Below are 18449 nucleotides of genomic sequence, written 5' to 3'. Positions count from 1 at the left end.
TTCATTCTTATTTTGTATGGCTTGGGCCCACAAACTACTTACGCTGCTGCTGTTGTTGTTGTTATTGTTGTTGTTGTTCATGCCCATGTTTTTCTTCTTCACCAGCTCCTCGGCGCTCTTGATCTCCTCGAGCGTAACACCCTGTGTAGAGCGACGCGTCTCACGGACTCGCTTCGCATGAGCCTTGCGCTGAGTTTCGCTCTCCTCGTCACGCACAGGCGGCACAAAGGATCTACATAGAGGAAACAAATATAGATATAGATTAAAGTTCTCAATAAATAAGCAATAGATATTGAGAGCTCATGCTACACAAGACAAATTGTCGTCTTGTTGGGCGGGGCAGAGTTGAGAGTTAGCAGAGCTAGCACAGAGAGTAACGGCTTTTCGGGTTAGCGCAAAACAACAGTTATTAACCAATTAACAGTTATGTTACGTAATCATTACTTGAAAAAGTTCTTGAATATATTGCCAGCCGATTGCTTGGGTTTCGGGGTCTCCACATCGCTGGCACTGGCACTGGCACTGGCCGTAGAGCTGCCATTGTTGTTGTTGCTATTATTATTGTTGCTGCTGTTGGCCGGATTGCTAACAAATATTTTCGTATATATAATAAACCGATAATACAATATAAAACTTAAAGCTAATTAACAGTGAATATCGTATACAATTCATGAAAAATTTACATTAAAATTGATCGATAATTCTCAACCGATAACGATATTCTCGATATTCGGCTTAATAACTAGCATATTTCTTTGTTTTGCTCACTTTAAAATGTTCTATTAAATCTACTTCGTTCCTAATTCACACTTTAATCGACAGAGAACTATTTATAACTTGACACTCACCTGCGAATAGGTGGGGTGAGCACAGTTGTTGCGGGTGAGCTGAGCGTCGTCGTTGTTGTTGTAGTCGTTGTTGCTGCCGTAAGCATCGTAACTGGAGCAATCGGTTTCCTGTGAGAGCAGCAATACAAATTGAGAGAAATTGACAAAGAGAGAGAGAGAAAGAGAGCAAAACATTAGAGAGAGTCTAACTAATGTTCAAGAGCACATCTAAGAGAGATAGACGACATAGTGCGCATTGCCTAAATAAATGTTACAATCGCGATCAGTCGTTCGACCTGTAAAGACGTGAATTCGAACAGCCTTCGCTTAAGCTCTACTGCTGCAGAGTTCTAAAAATAGAACTTTGCGGTGCATTCTTCAACGCAACAGCAACAAAAACCGCACACGCAGCGTTTTCTTATCGCTTGCTTCCGCGTAACTCAATTGCTTTAATTGCAATTTACGAAATTTCGTCGCTTGGCGCGAGTGCGCCTGCACTCAAAAGCACAATCCGCGATGACATCTAATGTCAATAACCTCGCTACAGCTGTAAAGGTAAATGCAGAAATGCAAGCCCAGCTTAACGTTGTGATGGCAAATAGGCAAGCCTCCATCATGCCAATAAACTCAAAAATAGATATCGCCTCCGTGCAAGGCATCACTAACAACAAAAACACGAAACGTAAACAGCCAAATTCACCAAAAACCATCAAGAAAAGGCTCATCTTCGACGAACCAAGCACCAGCAATGCAGCATTAATATCAGAAAATCGATTTTCACTGCTCGTAGAAGAAGATGAAGACTACAGCGAATCACCTGTAGCTCCAGAAGCCCCAGTATTGACCGACCAGCAAACTACTCCGAAACCTCGTCCGCCCCCCATATGGTGTCCAAACATCAAGTCTGTGGCCCTACTTCAACAGATAATAGATAAAGTAATTGATGCTAAATCATACGTAATTAAGCCAAAGAAGAATAACATAGGTGTATTAACCCAATGCAGTGAGGACTATCGCAGAGTTATAGACCACTTTACTAAGCTGGAATTGGAGTTCCACTGCTACCAGCTTAAGGAGGACAAACCATATAGAGTCGTGTTCAAAGGGCTTCACTCCAGCACTGATACAACACTAATTAAAAAGGAATTGGAAACCAAAGGCCACACAATTACAAATGTGCACAACCCACTGAGCCGTATGGACAAAACACCGCTAAATATATTTTTTGTTGACGTGGCTCAGGCCCCCAACAACAAAGAAATTTTGGACATTCGAGTTGTCTGCAGGCAACGCTGCACAGTGGAACTGCCAAGAAGATACAACGACCTGACACAATGCCATCGCTGTCAAGAATTTGGACACACACAACGCTACTGCCACAAAGCTCCCAGATGTGTGCGTTGCGCCGGGAAACACGCATCCAAAGACTGCACCCGCGAAAAGGACCAGGCACCAACTTGTGTGCACTGTGAGTTACAGCACCCAGCCAACTATAAGGGCTGCCAAGTATACAAGCGGTTGCGCAAATTGCAATCCCCAGCACAAAAAAGGAGTCCCACACAAACACCGTCTACGGGTCCGAGTACTGCTTCCGAAATTACAAGGCCCCGGAGCATTACCCAAGCCACGAGCTTTGCAACGCCTATTAGTGGTGTTTCTTACGCACAGGCCGCTAGAGGTGGACCGTCAAATAAGAATACCACAAGTGACACTTTGTTCACTGAAATGCTTCAGCAACAACAACGTCAGTTTGACGCAATTAATGCCGAGCTCAAAGCGATGCGAGAAGTACAATCCCAACAAGCAACCATGCTAAACAGTTTAATGGCCATCATAACCAAGCTTGCCTACAAATAATGGCTTTACGTGTGGGTATCTGGAACGCCAATGGCCTGAGAAACAAGACTCAGGAACTGGCTGCGTTTCTCTCACAAGAAAACATAGATATAATGTTAATAACAGAAACTCATGAGTGCCCCACTACACAAATTTTCGGATACGAACACTATCAGGCTCATGGTGAAGGAGCAAACTGCTTTGGTGGATCCTCAATCCTCATACGAGCAACAATACCGCATACACCTTTACTGCCAATTTGCAACGCAACAATGCAGGTCTCAGCCATCACCCTGCCTACGTCTATTGGAGCGATCGAAGTTGCGTCAATTTATCTTCCGCCAAACACTGGTCTGTGTGATCATCACATGGAACAGGTTCTAGGCCAAAGGTTGAATAAGACCCTCATCGGCGGCGACTGGAATGGATGGCACCCATTTTGGGGAAGCAATAGTGCGAATCGTCGCGGAGAAGTCATATTTGAGGCGATTCAAAACTTACAATTCAGCATATTGGCGACTGGAGCCCCCACCCGTTACCCAATTAATGGACACAGGCCCTCGGCAATCGACTTCGCTGTCTACAAAGGCATCTGTGACCGGCAATTGACCATTGAAGAATCCTTGGACCTATCCTCTGACCACCTGCCACTAATAGTCACAATCCACGCGCAGCCACAGCCCTTGCCCATTAGGAAACAACTACTGCCAGCAGGATCAGATTTAGGAGTCTTTAGGCGCGAGCTCCATTACTCTTTGCACATAGAAATGGAACTTAACACTCCTGAAGACGTGGACTACGCAGCAAACAAACTGCAGGAAGAAATAGTCAAAGCTGCGCACCAAGCCGCCCCACCATCTTGCCAAACAAGACAACAGTCTCCGTACAACATCCCCCTCACCTTGGAGGCCCAACACCTACTAATACACAAAAGATGGGCCAGGAGACGCTGGTTAAGATTACGCACGCCTGATGCCAAATCCATGTACAACGAAGCCACGAGGCATCTTAAAGCTGCTCTCGCCCTGCTTCAAAAGAGGTGTATCAGCGATGCGCTGGTACGAGCTGAATCGCCCACTGACGCAGAGTTTCAATTATGGAAATTTACAAGAAAGCTCAAACGGCAGCCAATACGACGTCATCCCATTCGGAGCATTTCTGGTTCCTGGCACATTGGAGACGAAGCTCAAGCTGAGGCTTTTGCAAACCACCTTCAAGACCAATTCACGCCGGTGATTACCGCAGAGGCCTCAGAAATCGAAGCAACAGAAGACATCGTTCTCTCGCCCCTCCCAGCTGAAGACCAGATAACTGGATGTACAAAAGAAGAGGTTCTTGAACACATCAGAAGAGTGAAGGCAAAAAAATCCCCTGGATATGATCTAATAAACGGCAGAGTCCTTAGAGCACTGCCTGACTCCACCATAGACTACATAACTATGGTGTACAACGCCATGCTCCGCATCCGGCACTTTCCAGCCTGCTGGAAGCGCGCCGTGATTGTGATGATTCCTAAGCCTGGCAAACCCGTGGGAGAAATTGAGTCGTACAGACCAATTAGCCTGTTGCCAGTACTCTCCAAAATATTCGAAAGAATATTTCTGGAACGAGTACTGACACATCTGGGACGCCAGGAGGCCATTCCAAACCATCAGTTTGGCTTCAGGAGACAGCATGGAACACCGGAACAGGTTCACAGAGTTGTGCACCATATCCTTGGAGCCTTTGAAGAAAAGATGTACTGCTCTGCCGTCTTTTTAGACATCAAACAGGCGTTTGATCGAGTTTGGCACCTGGGACTGCTGCAGAAAGTGAGGACCACCCTTCCAGCCCCATTTTTCGCGTTGCTATCCTCATACCTTATTGGAAGAACCTTCCAAGTGTCAAGGGGGCAAACAGTATCCTTGACTAGACCAATTATGGCTGGAGTACCACAGGGTAGTGTTCTAGGCCCAACACTTTATACTTTATTCACAGGAGATATGCCAACTCCCGAGCCAAATATAGGAAGTACAGATGCAGTACTCATAGCGACCTATGCAGATGACACCGCCATCTTATCACGTCACGTATCTGCGCAAGAAGCTTCAGACTCACTACAAAAATATCTGGACTCTTTCGGACGCTGGGCAAAACGGTGGTGTATCACCATTAATGCACAAAAGTCTGTACATACTACCTTCGCCACTAGAAGAGGAGATTGCCCAAGCGTTGCATTGGGGCCCACTATTCCCAAAGCCTCAAAAGTAAAGTACCTTGGTATCACTCTTGACAGAAGGCTGACTTTTAAAGCGCACATAAGTCAAGTAACCTCAAAATGCAAAAGCAAGCTAAAAACCCTCGACTGGATGCTGAGAGCTTCAAGCAAGTTGTCTTACAGCAGCAAGGCCGCCATCTACAAGGCAATAGTTGTCCCAACCTTCGTATATGGTATCTCTCTATGGGGCTCCTCGGCGAAGACTACAAGGAACAAAATTCAGACCCTGCAGAATAAAGCACTACGCAGATGGACTGGAGCCAGCTGGTTTGTAAGAAACTCAGTCTTACATAGGGATTTAGCAATTCCCACAGTTGCTGAACTCATTGGGCGACACAGTTCAAGATACGCGGACAGACTTGCAGCGCATCCTAACCATCTCGCAAGCAACCTGGCTATAAACAACAATAGGCGAAGACTGAAGAGATTGCATCCTCTAGACAATATTAGAACTAATTAAGATAGTAGCTACAAGTGCAGAATAATTGGCATATCTGCCCTCCCATTAGTTAAGGTTTAGAGCTAAATGCGCTATAGAGTCTAAGACAATAAGCTGCAACAAAATAAAGAAATAAAAACGAAAAAAAAAAAAAAAAAAAAAAAAAAAAAAAAAAATAAATGTTAAGTAGACTTTGTTGTTGGTGCAATGAGAATTTGTCGAGGATATATATACATATATAGGTATATGTGGACTATATATATATGCATATAGAAGCTAAGCAAAAGCAATGATTATATATAGAGTTTAGTTTACAGTTCTATAGTTGATATATAAATTACTTGCTAGTTAATTACAGTTAGTTAGGAGTTGTGATTAGGTGTTACCGAGTTGTTTTTTCGTTTAGCACAAAACAAACCTGAAATATACTGAGTTATCTTTGAGGGATGCCGATCTTTGTACGCTATAAATTTGACTTGAATTTGCTGCAGTAGCTGCTGTTGCTGTTGTGGTTGTGTTGTTGGTGTGTGTGTTGAATGTGGTTGTTGTTGTTGTTGTGTTGTTGCTGCTGCTGCCACTGCTGCTGATGCTGGTTGTGCTCACAGTCTTTCCCAACAGCAGCGCGCTCTTATTATTATTATTATTGTTGTTATTGTTATTATTGTTGTTATTGCTACTTTGGTTATTGTTGTTATTAGCATTATTGCCGGGCAGAGCATTCGCCGCCGTCGTCGCTGGCAGTATGGGACATGAGTTCGCCTTTATGCGTGCCCGCAGCTCATTGTACTTTTGATAGAATCTGCGCGGATCAGGTCGAACAGACGGGCAGGCGGTTGGGCGGGGTGGTTGTCAGGCGGGCGGGCGGGTTAGAATTGGATTTTTTGATAAGCGTTTGATGAATTGGTGCGATGTGAATAATTGTAGTTGTTGTTGTTGTAGTAGTAGATGTTGTTGTTGTTGCACATAAGAAAAAGAACACACAAAAAAAATAAATAGCAAAACAAATCAAATTTTAAAAAATATATAACAAATTTCAAGCTTCTTTTCTGTTGTTTACAGTTTATGCTTCACAATTTGCCGCAGCGCTGCAGCAGAGACTTGAATACTCTGTAGAGAATTTGAACACTAAACGCTGACCATTTATACAATAAATTAATTCTCGAAATTCTATAACTGATTCATAGGCTGTTCGAGCAACAGTTGAACAGTTGAGAGTGTGGCTAAATTTAAAAAGTTCGATAATGGTCAATACAAATATAAGTAAGTGTATTTGTGTCCGTGTATGTGATGAGGTATCTATAAGTGTGTGTAAGCTGCGTGAGGTGTTTATTGATAAGCGGCGCGCAATCAGCAAAAAGTGAAACACAAACGGCAAAATTAACCGAAATTGTGCAAATTGTGACACATTAAAATAGTAGTAAAATGCGGGTTAATTTGCAGTGTATGTGTGTATGAATATGTGACAGTGTGTGTGTATGTGTGTGTGGCACGCATTTATGTCTAGTTATGCAAGGTGTGCGCGTGTGTGTGTGCTCAACTCACTTTTGATCATTCTCAAAGCTTTGTGTGCGTCGCAAGATGACATCGTTGGCGGTCTCATTGGCGCTCTTGCCGCTTAGGTCTTTGTCAGGAACTTCTGTAAAGCAAGATATATAGACTGTTGTTAACTGTATATCATTAAGCGTGAGGATTACGTACGATTCTTAGTGGGACTGTCGTTGGGCGTACGCAGCGTTTTGCGTCGCCAAGGCGCCTCCTCCTCGCCAGAATGCTCGGCGGTATGAATATGCTGATTGGGCTTAACATTTTCAGCTGCAAGTGCAAATATGAAACTATTAGATAATGCTATACGCCATACAAACATATCAATATAATCGGTTAGTCTTTGCTTAATGCAGGCTTTAAGCACATTGAGGGGTGGGTAAGTAACTGAGGCTCTAAACAATTTAGCGACTACCTTCGCTCTCGGTTAGACTTGTGCTGTGTGAGCTCTCTGTGGAGTCGCTGAGCTCTGAATCGGTATCATCTTCATTATCAACATCAACATCAACATCATCATTATGATCCTTGGCAGCAGTCTCAACAATGGCAGCAACATCTTGGGGCGCCAACTGAGCGCCAGCATTAAGCGAACCGCTCGCAGCTGCAGTGTGCGGTGTGGACAAAGACAAGACACGAATAGAGCAAATACAGATAGCAGATTGAGTGCGGGCGGGCGGGCGAGAGAGAGAGAGAGGTAACAAGCAGCGAGTCAGGGAGAAAGAGAGTATAAGAGAGAGCATTACACAAACTGTTGACTAGATGATGAGTTTGATGACATTGATAATCATAAAGATGAGACGCAAAACATACAGAGTAGGCAGCTGCATATGAGATGAGACGTGGGTGTGGGCATGGATATGGACAAAGGCAGTGACAAGTGTGTTTGTAATAAATGCTTTAAACCGAAATTTTAACGCGCATGAGAACCTAATTGAGTGACACAATTGAAAAACAAACAAAGACACGCACAAAATTTGGCATAGAAATTAAAGAAAGCTTTTTATATAAAATATACAAATCAGCGGCTGCGCTTGGTTTGAGTGGGAGGATCATTGATAGCTTTTACTGCAGTTAATTTTACGCACCATCCTTAGCGGTATCAGTTCTCACTTCAACGCGTACGAGTTTCGTTCGTGTTTTGTCCACATGATTTTCAATCGCGTCTGAGATTCTGCTGTGAAAAGAACAGAAGAATTGTTTTTTAATTGATTTTAATTGATATGATTGTTTAATTGGTTACTTACCTGATTTGACTAGATGGACGCCGTTTGTTGCGCTTGTTGGCGCGCAGTTCTTCGAGGAATTTGACCATTTTGCGATCGGCCACATCGATACAGGATTGGCCAGCATAATTGGATATATCCATATCGGCCGATGACTCCACCAGCATTTCAGCTGCCTCCTTCTGGCCCCAGTGTGCGGCAGCATGCAATGGTGTCCAGCCATCGTTATCCTGCCTATCCACATTGCTGCCACCAGCGAGTAGCAGACGCAGCACTTTCGTATAGCCCTTGGCAGCAGCCACATGCAACGCTGTTGCACCAGTTTTTGGATGCGGTCGATCCACCTCGGATGCATCGCTGCGCTTCGCATCCTTAAGCATGGCCTGCTCCTCGGCTCTGCGTGCCTGATCCACATCAATATTGAGCTCCTGCACCACCTTTTCCATATAGTTAATCATGGGCATATGCTGCACATCGATTGCCAAATCCAGCGCCAGATCCCCATCGCTATTCACGGCAGCCACATCCGCGTTGTGCTCTACCAGGTAGCAGGCTATGCTCACAAAGCTGTAAATGTGGTTGATTAGCGAAAGTGTTTTGCATTCCTTTGAATGGTTACTCACCCGCAGGAGGCGGTAGCATGCAGTGGCGTCCAGCCCTCATTGTCTTGACGATTGATATCGGCTCCGTGCTCTATTAAAAACTCTACCATCTCGAGTTTGTCATCGATGCAGGCCTGTAAAAAACATTTTGATTAGGTTTTATTATTAAATTTTCTAGTTCTTCATTTAATGTACACAAAATTGACAGAACATAAGAATATTAGCTATAATTGTATTAGGCTATTTATATTTATTAAAGTCGTTATATGAGATATGTAAGATATCCTCATAAGAGTTTGTGTAAATTGTGTAATAGTTTGTATACATCGATTATTACTTTCCCGAGGTTTATCAAATATCAAATGGACTTTGGATACTGCCTTATAATGTAATTTACCCCAAATTAAGTTGGACCCACAAATACTTTTATTAAGTTTGGTTTAGTTTTCATGATCCGTAAACTATGCTATATAAAAACTATATGCAAAATCCATTTGTTAAATGATTTCGTTAACATTAAGAAATTCAAATACTTTCAATTGATTTGGCCAATGAACCTCTCATGTTACATTCGATACATTCCGAGGCGCAGACATAAAGAAATGAATAATTTAACAATTATCTGAAGCTGCTTTTTGATATAATTTGCATTTCTTCACAGTTGATCAATTTACATATACCCCTTGTTTACTGTTTGGCAATTGCTTATGCTAGAGATTCGACTAAATACAATGAAATATCAATGTATTGTGCGAATTTATTTTTATCTTTAGGGATTCGACTGCTGCCGTCGTTTCTGGACTCTTATACTGCTGGGGCATGTTTTTGTATAAGTAATTGTGCCATGTTTTAATAGCTCTGCTACATTCGTGTTTATCTTGCTAAAAACGCTAAAGTAAACACACACACACATAGATCAGTGTTACATATAGATAGATATATAGACTGGAACTGGTACCGACTATGGCACATGGGCAACGTTGTTTATGCGGATTTCCGCTGAAACGAAGACATCGCCAGTCTGCGTATGCAGAATGAAGACGACGACGACGACGACGACGACAACGACAACGTCGACAACGACAACCGATGATGGCGATGATATCATCGTGAGCAACTCCGTCGGCTTCTATATGCCGCTATCTAGCGACAAACCCGCCCAACAACAACAATGCAGCGCTTAGTGGGCAGTGAAATGCCGATAAGAATTCTTAACAACAAAATAGAAAAGAGAACAACATTAACATGAAGCTCCAATACCAATACGAATTCGCTCAATTGTTGTCATTTGATAAGCGCGTGTGGGGTATTCAAAATCAAAGGTTCGGTTCTGTCTTATTTAGTTTTTTTTTATAGTCCGCCACATATGTTAATTTAGTTGATTTTTTATTTTGTTTTATATTTAAGGGGCTGCCCGTTTGCAAATGCAAAAGCAATTTCCATTTCGCAGTAAAACGCATAAAAGGCGGAACACAAAACCAAACCCAGTCAAACCTAAACGAACTAAGCGGTGGAGAGAGAATGAACAATTTGCAAATCTGGAACGCAGCCAATTAATTAATTATGAACAATTTTGATAAACTGACCAACTGACGACAGCGACAACTGACGACGACGACGACAGCGATGGGCGGCCCGCCCACGCGTGACCATCCCAGCAGCAACAACAGCAACAACAACAACTTTGGCATGCGAAATTTGACATGAGCTATTTGCCTGGCAATTTGTGACTTTTGATTTCTGGTCTGGTGTTAATGTCAGCCATAGCAGCAATAGCAGCATCAACAGCAGCGGCGAATTCTGTGCTATTTTCATTGCATTGAAAGCGAATTTTTTCTTGGCCAGCGCGAAAATCGGTCTGCGAATTGCATGCTAAGTTTAGCCTTTTGTTTTTGGCACGCCATTGAGCGGCATTTTGTCTTTTACCTCTCATTCACTCACTCACTCTCTGTCCCTCTATTAGCCATTTTTTGTGTGAAATGTTATTCACCCCAGCGCATTACGTATACGCCGCATACAACTGCAATCAGCAGCAACTTGTTGAGACGACTTTGCGACAGCAACAAGCCGCTTAACTACTCATAGGCCCAGCGCCCTCTTGCTACACTAAGCTGCATATCAACTAGAGCCAACATCCTTCCTTTTTTTTCATAAGTGCTGTTGAAATTTTCATTACTATGCAACTAGTATAAGCTCTAAGCTTCAACAGAACTAATTAGCATAGTTTTGCACAATAAGCGATGGATAAAGGGGGAAATAATAAAGGGAGAAAGAAAACAGAGGAAAAAGAGAATAAGAACAATGAAAGGGAATGCCCATTGTAAGGGCAATCAGGGAAGAATGAAAAAAGTCATCAGTGTTAGAGAAGACTCCAGAAACAAATGTAGATAGATATATATGAAATAGAAGAAAATAGCAAGGAAGAGCATGAAGATTCATCAAGGAATGAGAGTGATATATTGAGAATTTAGGAATATATCTGAGAGAGACGCGGAAAAGTATCAGGCATTGAAACCTTTTCACATACTTAAATTTAATAAGAACCGCAAAGAAAGCTATTATAATAAATACGTTATTTTAAGGTTGTGTTTGATGAAAAAGATGTGATTCAGTTCTGCATATATTAAGCTTAAATGTATCATGCCCATTGCTACAAAAAACCAATCCATTTACTTAAATGTAATTTTAATGAATAGCTTAAACGAATAGTCATTGCGATAATTGAACAATCGCTGGCAAAGCGAGCAAATCGCTTGAAGAGATGTCTTTTTTTTTAGCCTAAAACAATTTGAATTAGCAGCGGAAGCCTCAAGGCATTTGTCCAATATTCAATGTGACTCGACTATATAATATATACAAAAGATTCGCATTTTGGATACACAATGGCGAGGCACATGGCTAAATGGTATGTATTATGGCTTATGGCAAGCCTTCATAGTTTCAAATAATTTTAGTTTCTTTTTTTTTGTTTTTGATTTTTTTTTTTGAGCGAAAGTTCTTGTGCCACTTGAATGCCTCGCCCTCGCCTAGCTGCCAAAAAAATTCTACAAATTAGAAGCAATATAAACGAGGCGGCGTCTATTAGTTCTACTCGGTTTTTCGAATTTTTGCTCAGTTGACTTATTTCAGTTAGGTTTACTAATAGATTCTTGCTAGACTGGAGCAGAGCCACCTGCTCGCAGCAGATCCAACAGGAATACATATATATGTGTATAAATATATATGCCATAGTAAATGCTTGGACATGATTAAGAAACAAAGAATGTATACAATGGACGGCCATAAACAAATTCTTTATAATTTTCTGGATCACAAATTGTGTGTATTAGGGGCAAAAAATAGCTCATAGAATTTGTTTATGATATTACGATGGAGCTTGGAATGTCCGAGTGGGCCACATTAATCAGCACAATTTAGTTGTGAACAGAATATATGTTTAATTAGGAATAAAAAATATTCGACTGAGTGTGTTTAATATTTATGGATTTTATAGAATTGATATACAATTCCAATCTGTAAAGATCTTTGCAGCAGCACATGTCCACTTCAAAAAAACACTTTCATCTAACCACCCACCCTTAATATACAGATAATATATATATAATGATATATGATGAACTATTTTTATAAACATTTCGTCATGGATATTGCAAAAATAAAAAGATTTCTTCTGTTGTTCGCCTTAAAAGCAAAAGCTAATTCAAAAAAAAATGTTTTTTTTTTTTTCAAAAGTTTTTCCTAGCCGTGTGTGTGAGCAATAAAATGAGCTCAAATAATACAATTGGAAGGAGAACTGGGAGCTAGTTGAAAGGCAGTTGTAATATCTACAAAAATTTAATAGCTAAATGTACATTTGGCAGTTGTTGTTGTTATTTTAGATTTTGCTCCAAATGGTATTATGCAATGCACTCTTCACACACACGCACTCACACACACACTTGCAATCGCATCGCATAGAACGATTTTTCAGTTTTGCTCAATTCGCAAGATTTTCAGCATCGTTTGTTATTTTGGGTGTAAAACACCAAACGAGAAATAAATCAAATCAAATGTAGCCAGAGCCAGCAAACCATTTATATATGTATATAGATACGATATACAGGTATATATATATATACATATATATATGCAACACGCGCTGTGAATTCTTGAGGATGTTTTCGATTTGTATCTGTTTTGCTGTATATTACGCGTATCTGTCTGTGCGTTTAGATGTCCGTCTGTCCGTCTGCCATGTTGTTCAGACCGACAGAGAGAGAGAGAGAGAGATCGAAGAGTTAGAACCGGGCCAAGGTTACAAAACACGTCAATAAAGCGCGTTAACAATATCAACAACAAGAACAACAAAACAATATTATATTATTATTGCTTTTGCTTATTTTTTTTTTTTTTTTTGTTTTGGAAAATTCACGCACAAGCTGAACAACAATTTCCGAGACAGGATTTCGGCCAGAAAGAGTAAAAAAGAGCGAGGCGAGAGCGAGCGAGACAGATCACATTGAAAATCTATTTGGGGTCATCTAACGATCACGTTCATGATTTGTTGCCATTATTATTATGTTTTATGCATGCGCTTAGAGATATCGCTCAATTTGCAAGCTTGACAATATAATTAGCTAATTTATGCGACAATTTATTTAGCCCGGCTCCTCAGCCAGTTGTCAATTGCAAATGGATCAAACTAATTGGCCAGCATTTACGATTAAATTATGATACATTATTTCAAGGCTTTTCTGCTGTTGCTGCTGTTGTCGTTGTTGTTGTAGACACATGTCACCGAAATCTAAAAGACATCTTAATTATAATGTGACCATAACGGGTCAAGTGTTGTGCAAACGCGTGTTTCTTATAATCCAACAAACAGCAAAGTAGCGAAAAAAAAACTAAAAAGAATGAATATCTTAAGCACATCGACGACTCAATACCCTATCAGACATATCTCAAAACTATTGCTTCTATAGAAGTTTATAACAAAACTGAAAATCATAAAAAGAAAATTCCAATTAGAAGACAATTTTAAAATATCTTGCTTGACGTTGCTTATCGTCCAGACTTTTTGTATATAAAATCTCTTGTTTAACATATGTGATAATCCTATAATACTCTAACTACAAGTTTATAAAACAGTTTCAGCGGAAGCCAAAATAAAACAAAGAGATTGTGTTTAGAGGATATGATTCAAACAACAAAAGGCAAAAAGCTACATTTAGACCAAAAAGAGAACAATGTAGATGTAATGTAAATTGAATAATTAAATATATAATATACTTGATCTTTCCTAGGCCCTGACCTTTGCCTTGTCCAAAGAGCTTACAAAATTTATAGCCAGCCCAATTAAAAAGAGAAAAAGACTTTAATTATAGCAGAAATAAATACGTTTGGCCATGCGGCAAACACTTATTTATATAAATCACATTATCCTTGAACTATGCATGAAAGAACATTGAATGTATGGAATGGAAAATGTGTAAGGACAATCTACAACATGTGTAAATAAACAAATTATAATTTATTACAATTTTCATAAAACATTTTGCTGCAACCTCAGTTTTTCTCTTCTTCGAGTTGAATGTCAACGCACCGCCCCCAAGAGTTTGTCTCTCAGTCTGTCTATCGTATTGGCCGTCCGTCGTTCAGTTTGTCATCATCATCATTCATAGCCGAAGGTGGCAGCCGTTTTGGATTTTGCCATTGAAAATGGCAGCCAGGTGTTGTGGCTCTGTTTGTTGTTGCTGCTGCTGTTGCTTGTTTGCTTGCTGCTTGTTGCTTGTTTATGAATGAAAGCCGAAACAAACAATTTTCACTTGTAAAAGAAAGCATACAAGCGGAGCCTTTGCTTTGACTTTGATCAGCAAATTCAGCGATGAATTAATTAATTATAATACTTACAGCACATAATAAATGCAATAGAAATTCAGTTTTGCGGTTTAACAGCAACAACAACAACTATAGCACCTGCAGCAGCAGCAGCAACAACAACAACATCAACGGCCGCGGGTAATTCAAGACTTTGCACAGTTCCCATTGTTATTATTGCTATAATTACAGTTACGCCCTCAACCCCCTCTATAACCTACTCGATATCTGATTATGTAGATATTAACATCTGGTTAACAAGTGCGCCGCAACTAAACGGTGAAAATATCTTTTGACTCTTAGCGGGCGCAGCATAATTAAAATCAATTAACTGCATACAAAAAAGACAGTTAGCGCTAAAAGTATGTGAACACACATACACACACACACAACCTGTGACTAGCATGTTTGCTATACATATATTAAATTGTTTTTAGCAATTTAAATATACGGTCTTTAGCTTTGTTAGGTGTTTTTTTTTTTTCTTTAACAACTTTCCTATAGATTTTTATTCAATTTACATTTAAACTTTTTCAATTTATCCATGAGAAAATACTGCTATGAATCTTATATAAATTATAAACATTTTTTCGCCAAAATACATTGAACTGTCTCTCGTCTTTGTATTTACATTGAAAGGCGCCATATGAAATAAATTTCAACAAAGATTTCAATTTTATTTTCTTCTATAGATTTTCATTTTTTTCTTTCTCTTGTTTTGAGTATAAATTTTTCATGCGATGGCTCAAAGAACAAACGAACGAAATTGAAAGAAAAATGAAAATGATTTTGCGAAAATCTTTTCTATATACAATGCGCATTTGTCTATATCTATATATATGTATATAGACTTATGTATATGCATTTATATATATATGTGTGTATATTGTATATTTTTCTTGGCATTAAAAATAGAAAATTTTTTGTATTTTTCTTATTTAATGCTTGCGCCGTCGTTTGCTGTTTGTTGCTGTGGTTGTTGTTGTTTTTGTTTCGAGCATTCGACTTGTAAATCGTCGGCTTGCATTAGAAATGTATTTGTTAATGTTTTAGTGGTTTTGCGGTGCTTTGGAAACCGCAGCGAGAGCACGAAATACGCCGTAACAAATACCAACAAATTGAACTGTTAGCCAATACCCTGTAACACTTATGATATGACACATAGGAAATTTAACTTAAACAAACTTTTTGGGACCCCTGACTCTGTGTCGTTCCCCACAATATACCCCATTTGTTCGCATAGCCTAGTGCAGACGAGAAAAAGACCGTTTCCTTTAGTTTAATCGCTCTATATAACTATGAATTCGCTTACTCTCGATTACCCTGTCTAATGTTTGGTTTTCCACATACAAGGTTTGTTTTGAAATTTGAAATATAATACATAACATATTAATTTATAAAAAATATAATATATGTAATTAGTGCTTTGCAAGCTCTGTCTATTAAAGGCATACGTACCACCCCTCAATTAATAAAGCTTATCAAAAGATGTTCAAAATCATCATACCCTTTCTAGGTTAGTGAAGGGTATCAAAGAAATGTAGCATGCGCCGACGTTCACGCCAGCTGCGACGCTTGCTCCGCTACTCAGTTGGGCGGCGCAACAGTTTCGAAATCAACAACACCCTACCTCAAACCCCTTCTCGCCCCACCCACTTTTGCTAGTGCTACAATTCCTGCTGGGGTCGCGTGTTCGCAATCTCTGACGTAATGTGCTCCATTTATATATTTCACAGTTTATCATTGATACATTTGCGAGAGCGAGACAGGCAATCTATGTATGTGTATATGTAATACGCACCTGATGCAGAGCCGTGAGCCCGTCAACATTGGCCGTGTTTATATCGGCGCCCTGATCGAGCAGCTGCACCACCTCCTCCTTGTCACCTGATAGACAGGCGGCCAGAAAAACGCAGCCCGAGCTGAATTTGATCCTGCGGCTATGTTCGTGGCGTGGGGAGGGAGCGGCTCTATTTGTGTCCGACTCTTCCCAGCGCTTCAGCTGCTCGGCCCGCTTCATCATGGCCGAATTGTTGCGCACCTCCAGCGATGACATTTTGACGGTTTATTGTTGAGGTGCTTGATATTAAATAACGGCGCTTGAGGCGCCACACACAGTTGCGCTCAAAGTAGAATAATTGTTGTTAATCTTGTTGTTTTGTTTTGTTTTTGTTGTGGCTTTTGTAATTGTTATTGCAATTGCAATTGCAACCGCAGTTGTTTGCTGCACCGAGAATTTTGATTTACACTATTTATAGAAAAATTTTCACATTAATTTCGATATTTTAACTTTTTATTTTTGCTTTTTAGCACTGATCACTTACAAATTGTCTGTGTGTGAATGATGGTGGTGCTGCTTCTTTTAGCAAATTATTAATTTTCTATTTTCACTCGTTTCGTGCCTACTGCTTTGTGTGCTGTTGTTGTTGTACGTTTTTCTATACGCTTTATCAGCTAAAACGGGCGCAACTGCTTGGCGTGTTTTTTTTTATCGTGTTTCTTTTGCACTTCACTGCACACACATACTCACACACTTACAGACGCATAAACGAACGCACACACACTCACACACTCCCGGGAGCAGAGGAGAGTCGCACAGCACATGCACACAAACACACACACACACACACAGAGGCGCGCATGCAGGCTGGCGCGTTCTCACCAACGTTTTTCTTACACACGCTTGCAAAACAATTTTCGTGTTAGCATTTATCACACTTCTTTTTTATTCTTAGTTTTCGCTTAACATTAAAAACAAACATTGTATCCATTTGCGCGTTGCTGCTCCTGCTTTTGACTGTAAAGAAAAAAATTTAACAAAAAGTTGCGCGTAAATAAATTTGACATTAAACACAACACTGCCGCTCTGCAGCTGACAACGTTGACGTTAAGGCGCTGCTGGCATTTTAATGTTGCAGTCGTAGTGTAGGGTTGTCGCACTTCACTTAAATTTTAGCACAGAATACGCACAATGGTATAGTTTCAAATATTAATGGGAGCATATAATAGAAAAGAAAGAACATTTGTTGCTGCTGCTCTTCACACTTTGTTTATCATTGCAGGTATGTTCACGCGCTCTCTCAGCCTCGCTGCTCTTCCACACAATCCCTCTCCCGCACACATCCACACGCTATATGCAACACTGTGTGTGTATGTGTGTATGTTACCAATTTGACATAAATTCAACAGCCGCGACGCTGACGTCGGTACGCGGGTAAATAGAACGAAGTACGCCACTAAAGATGGAAACCGATATTCTCAATATATTCGCTTTTCTTTATATAATGGGATTTTGTAGTCCAATTTTAATGCTGAAATATACTGCTCGTAATTATGTAAAGGCATTTAACAGCGCTTCCATCCACAAGCACACACACGCACACATACACTAACACGCATACGCAAACGTTGAGAAAAATGTATAAATTGCAGTAAAAACTTTTCACAGCGCAACGGCATCGAAACCGATACGAACACAGAGGCAAGCGCACTTACTTTACTATTCGGCACGCGCAAATTGTTGGGCACTGTTTTAGTGCTCAGATGCTTGACAGCGCAATGCACAATAATTCAATTTATTGTGCATATTTCGGGTAAATTTAATAATTTAATTTCGTTCACCAATCCGTGCCATCCCGTGCGGCCACGACAAAGGTTAAAATGAAACTGATGAAAGAGAGAGACAACGCAAAACAGAGAGAAGAGAGCGACCCTGTCAGTGTGACATGTTGCTGCACATGGTGAATGCGCGCTGCTTGTGAACGAAAAGTGTGACTGTCGCCACATGTTGCCTCAACATCTACTCAATATGGCCTACTAACGCAGAGCAGTGTGTGCACAATGCTAAAACTAAAAATCTGAGGCAAC

At 40.5% G+C, this 18449-nt stretch overlaps 1 protein-coding gene across 14 annotated transcripts in view; it reads right to left on the bottom strand.

Moving 5' to 3' along the window:
• Nucleotides 1-18266, bottom strand: part of LOC111598703 (protein phosphatase 1 regulatory subunit 12A) — a 37965-nt gene extending 19699 nt beyond the window's left edge. For 3 of the 14 annotated variants that reach the window (XM_030225672.1, XM_030225667.1, XM_030225671.1), the window contains exons 1-11: nt 18078-18265; nt 16384-16830; nt 8748-8860; nt 8146-8691; nt 7987-8075; nt 7058-7171; nt 6902-6995; nt 5778-6158; nt 849-956; nt 445-585; nt 43-232 (exon numbers count right to left, since the gene is read on the bottom strand). In XM_030225672.1, coding sequence (XP_030081532.1) covers nt 43-232; nt 445-585; nt 849-956; nt 5778-6158; nt 6902-6995; nt 7058-7171; nt 7987-8075; nt 8146-8691; nt 8748-8860; nt 16384-16638 — 2031 coding nt within the window. In that variant the 5' untranslated portion in view covers nt 16639-16830; nt 18078-18265. Of the gene's footprint in view, nt 1-38; nt 233-444; nt 586-848; nt 957-5777; nt 6159-6901; nt 6996-7057; nt 7172-7986; nt 8076-8145; nt 8692-8747; nt 8861-16383; nt 16831-16906; nt 17299-17342; nt 17380-18077 lie in introns of those variants that run through there. The other 11 variants (XM_030225669.1, XM_030225680.1, XM_030225670.1 and 8 more) reach the window with 11 other exon arrangements.
• Between the last annotated feature and the right edge of the window lie 183 nt (nt 18267-18449).

This window comes from Drosophila hydei, unplaced genomic scaffold (genome assembly GCF_003285905.1).
Source record: "Drosophila hydei strain 15085-1641.00,03,60 unplaced genomic scaffold, DhydRS2 tig00008135-arrow-pilon, whole genome shotgun sequence".
Taxonomy (NCBI): domain Eukaryota; kingdom Metazoa; phylum Arthropoda; class Insecta; order Diptera; family Drosophilidae; genus Drosophila; species Drosophila hydei.
Note: the sequence above shows the minus strand (reverse complement) of the source record. Positions and strands in the feature narration are given on the sequence as shown.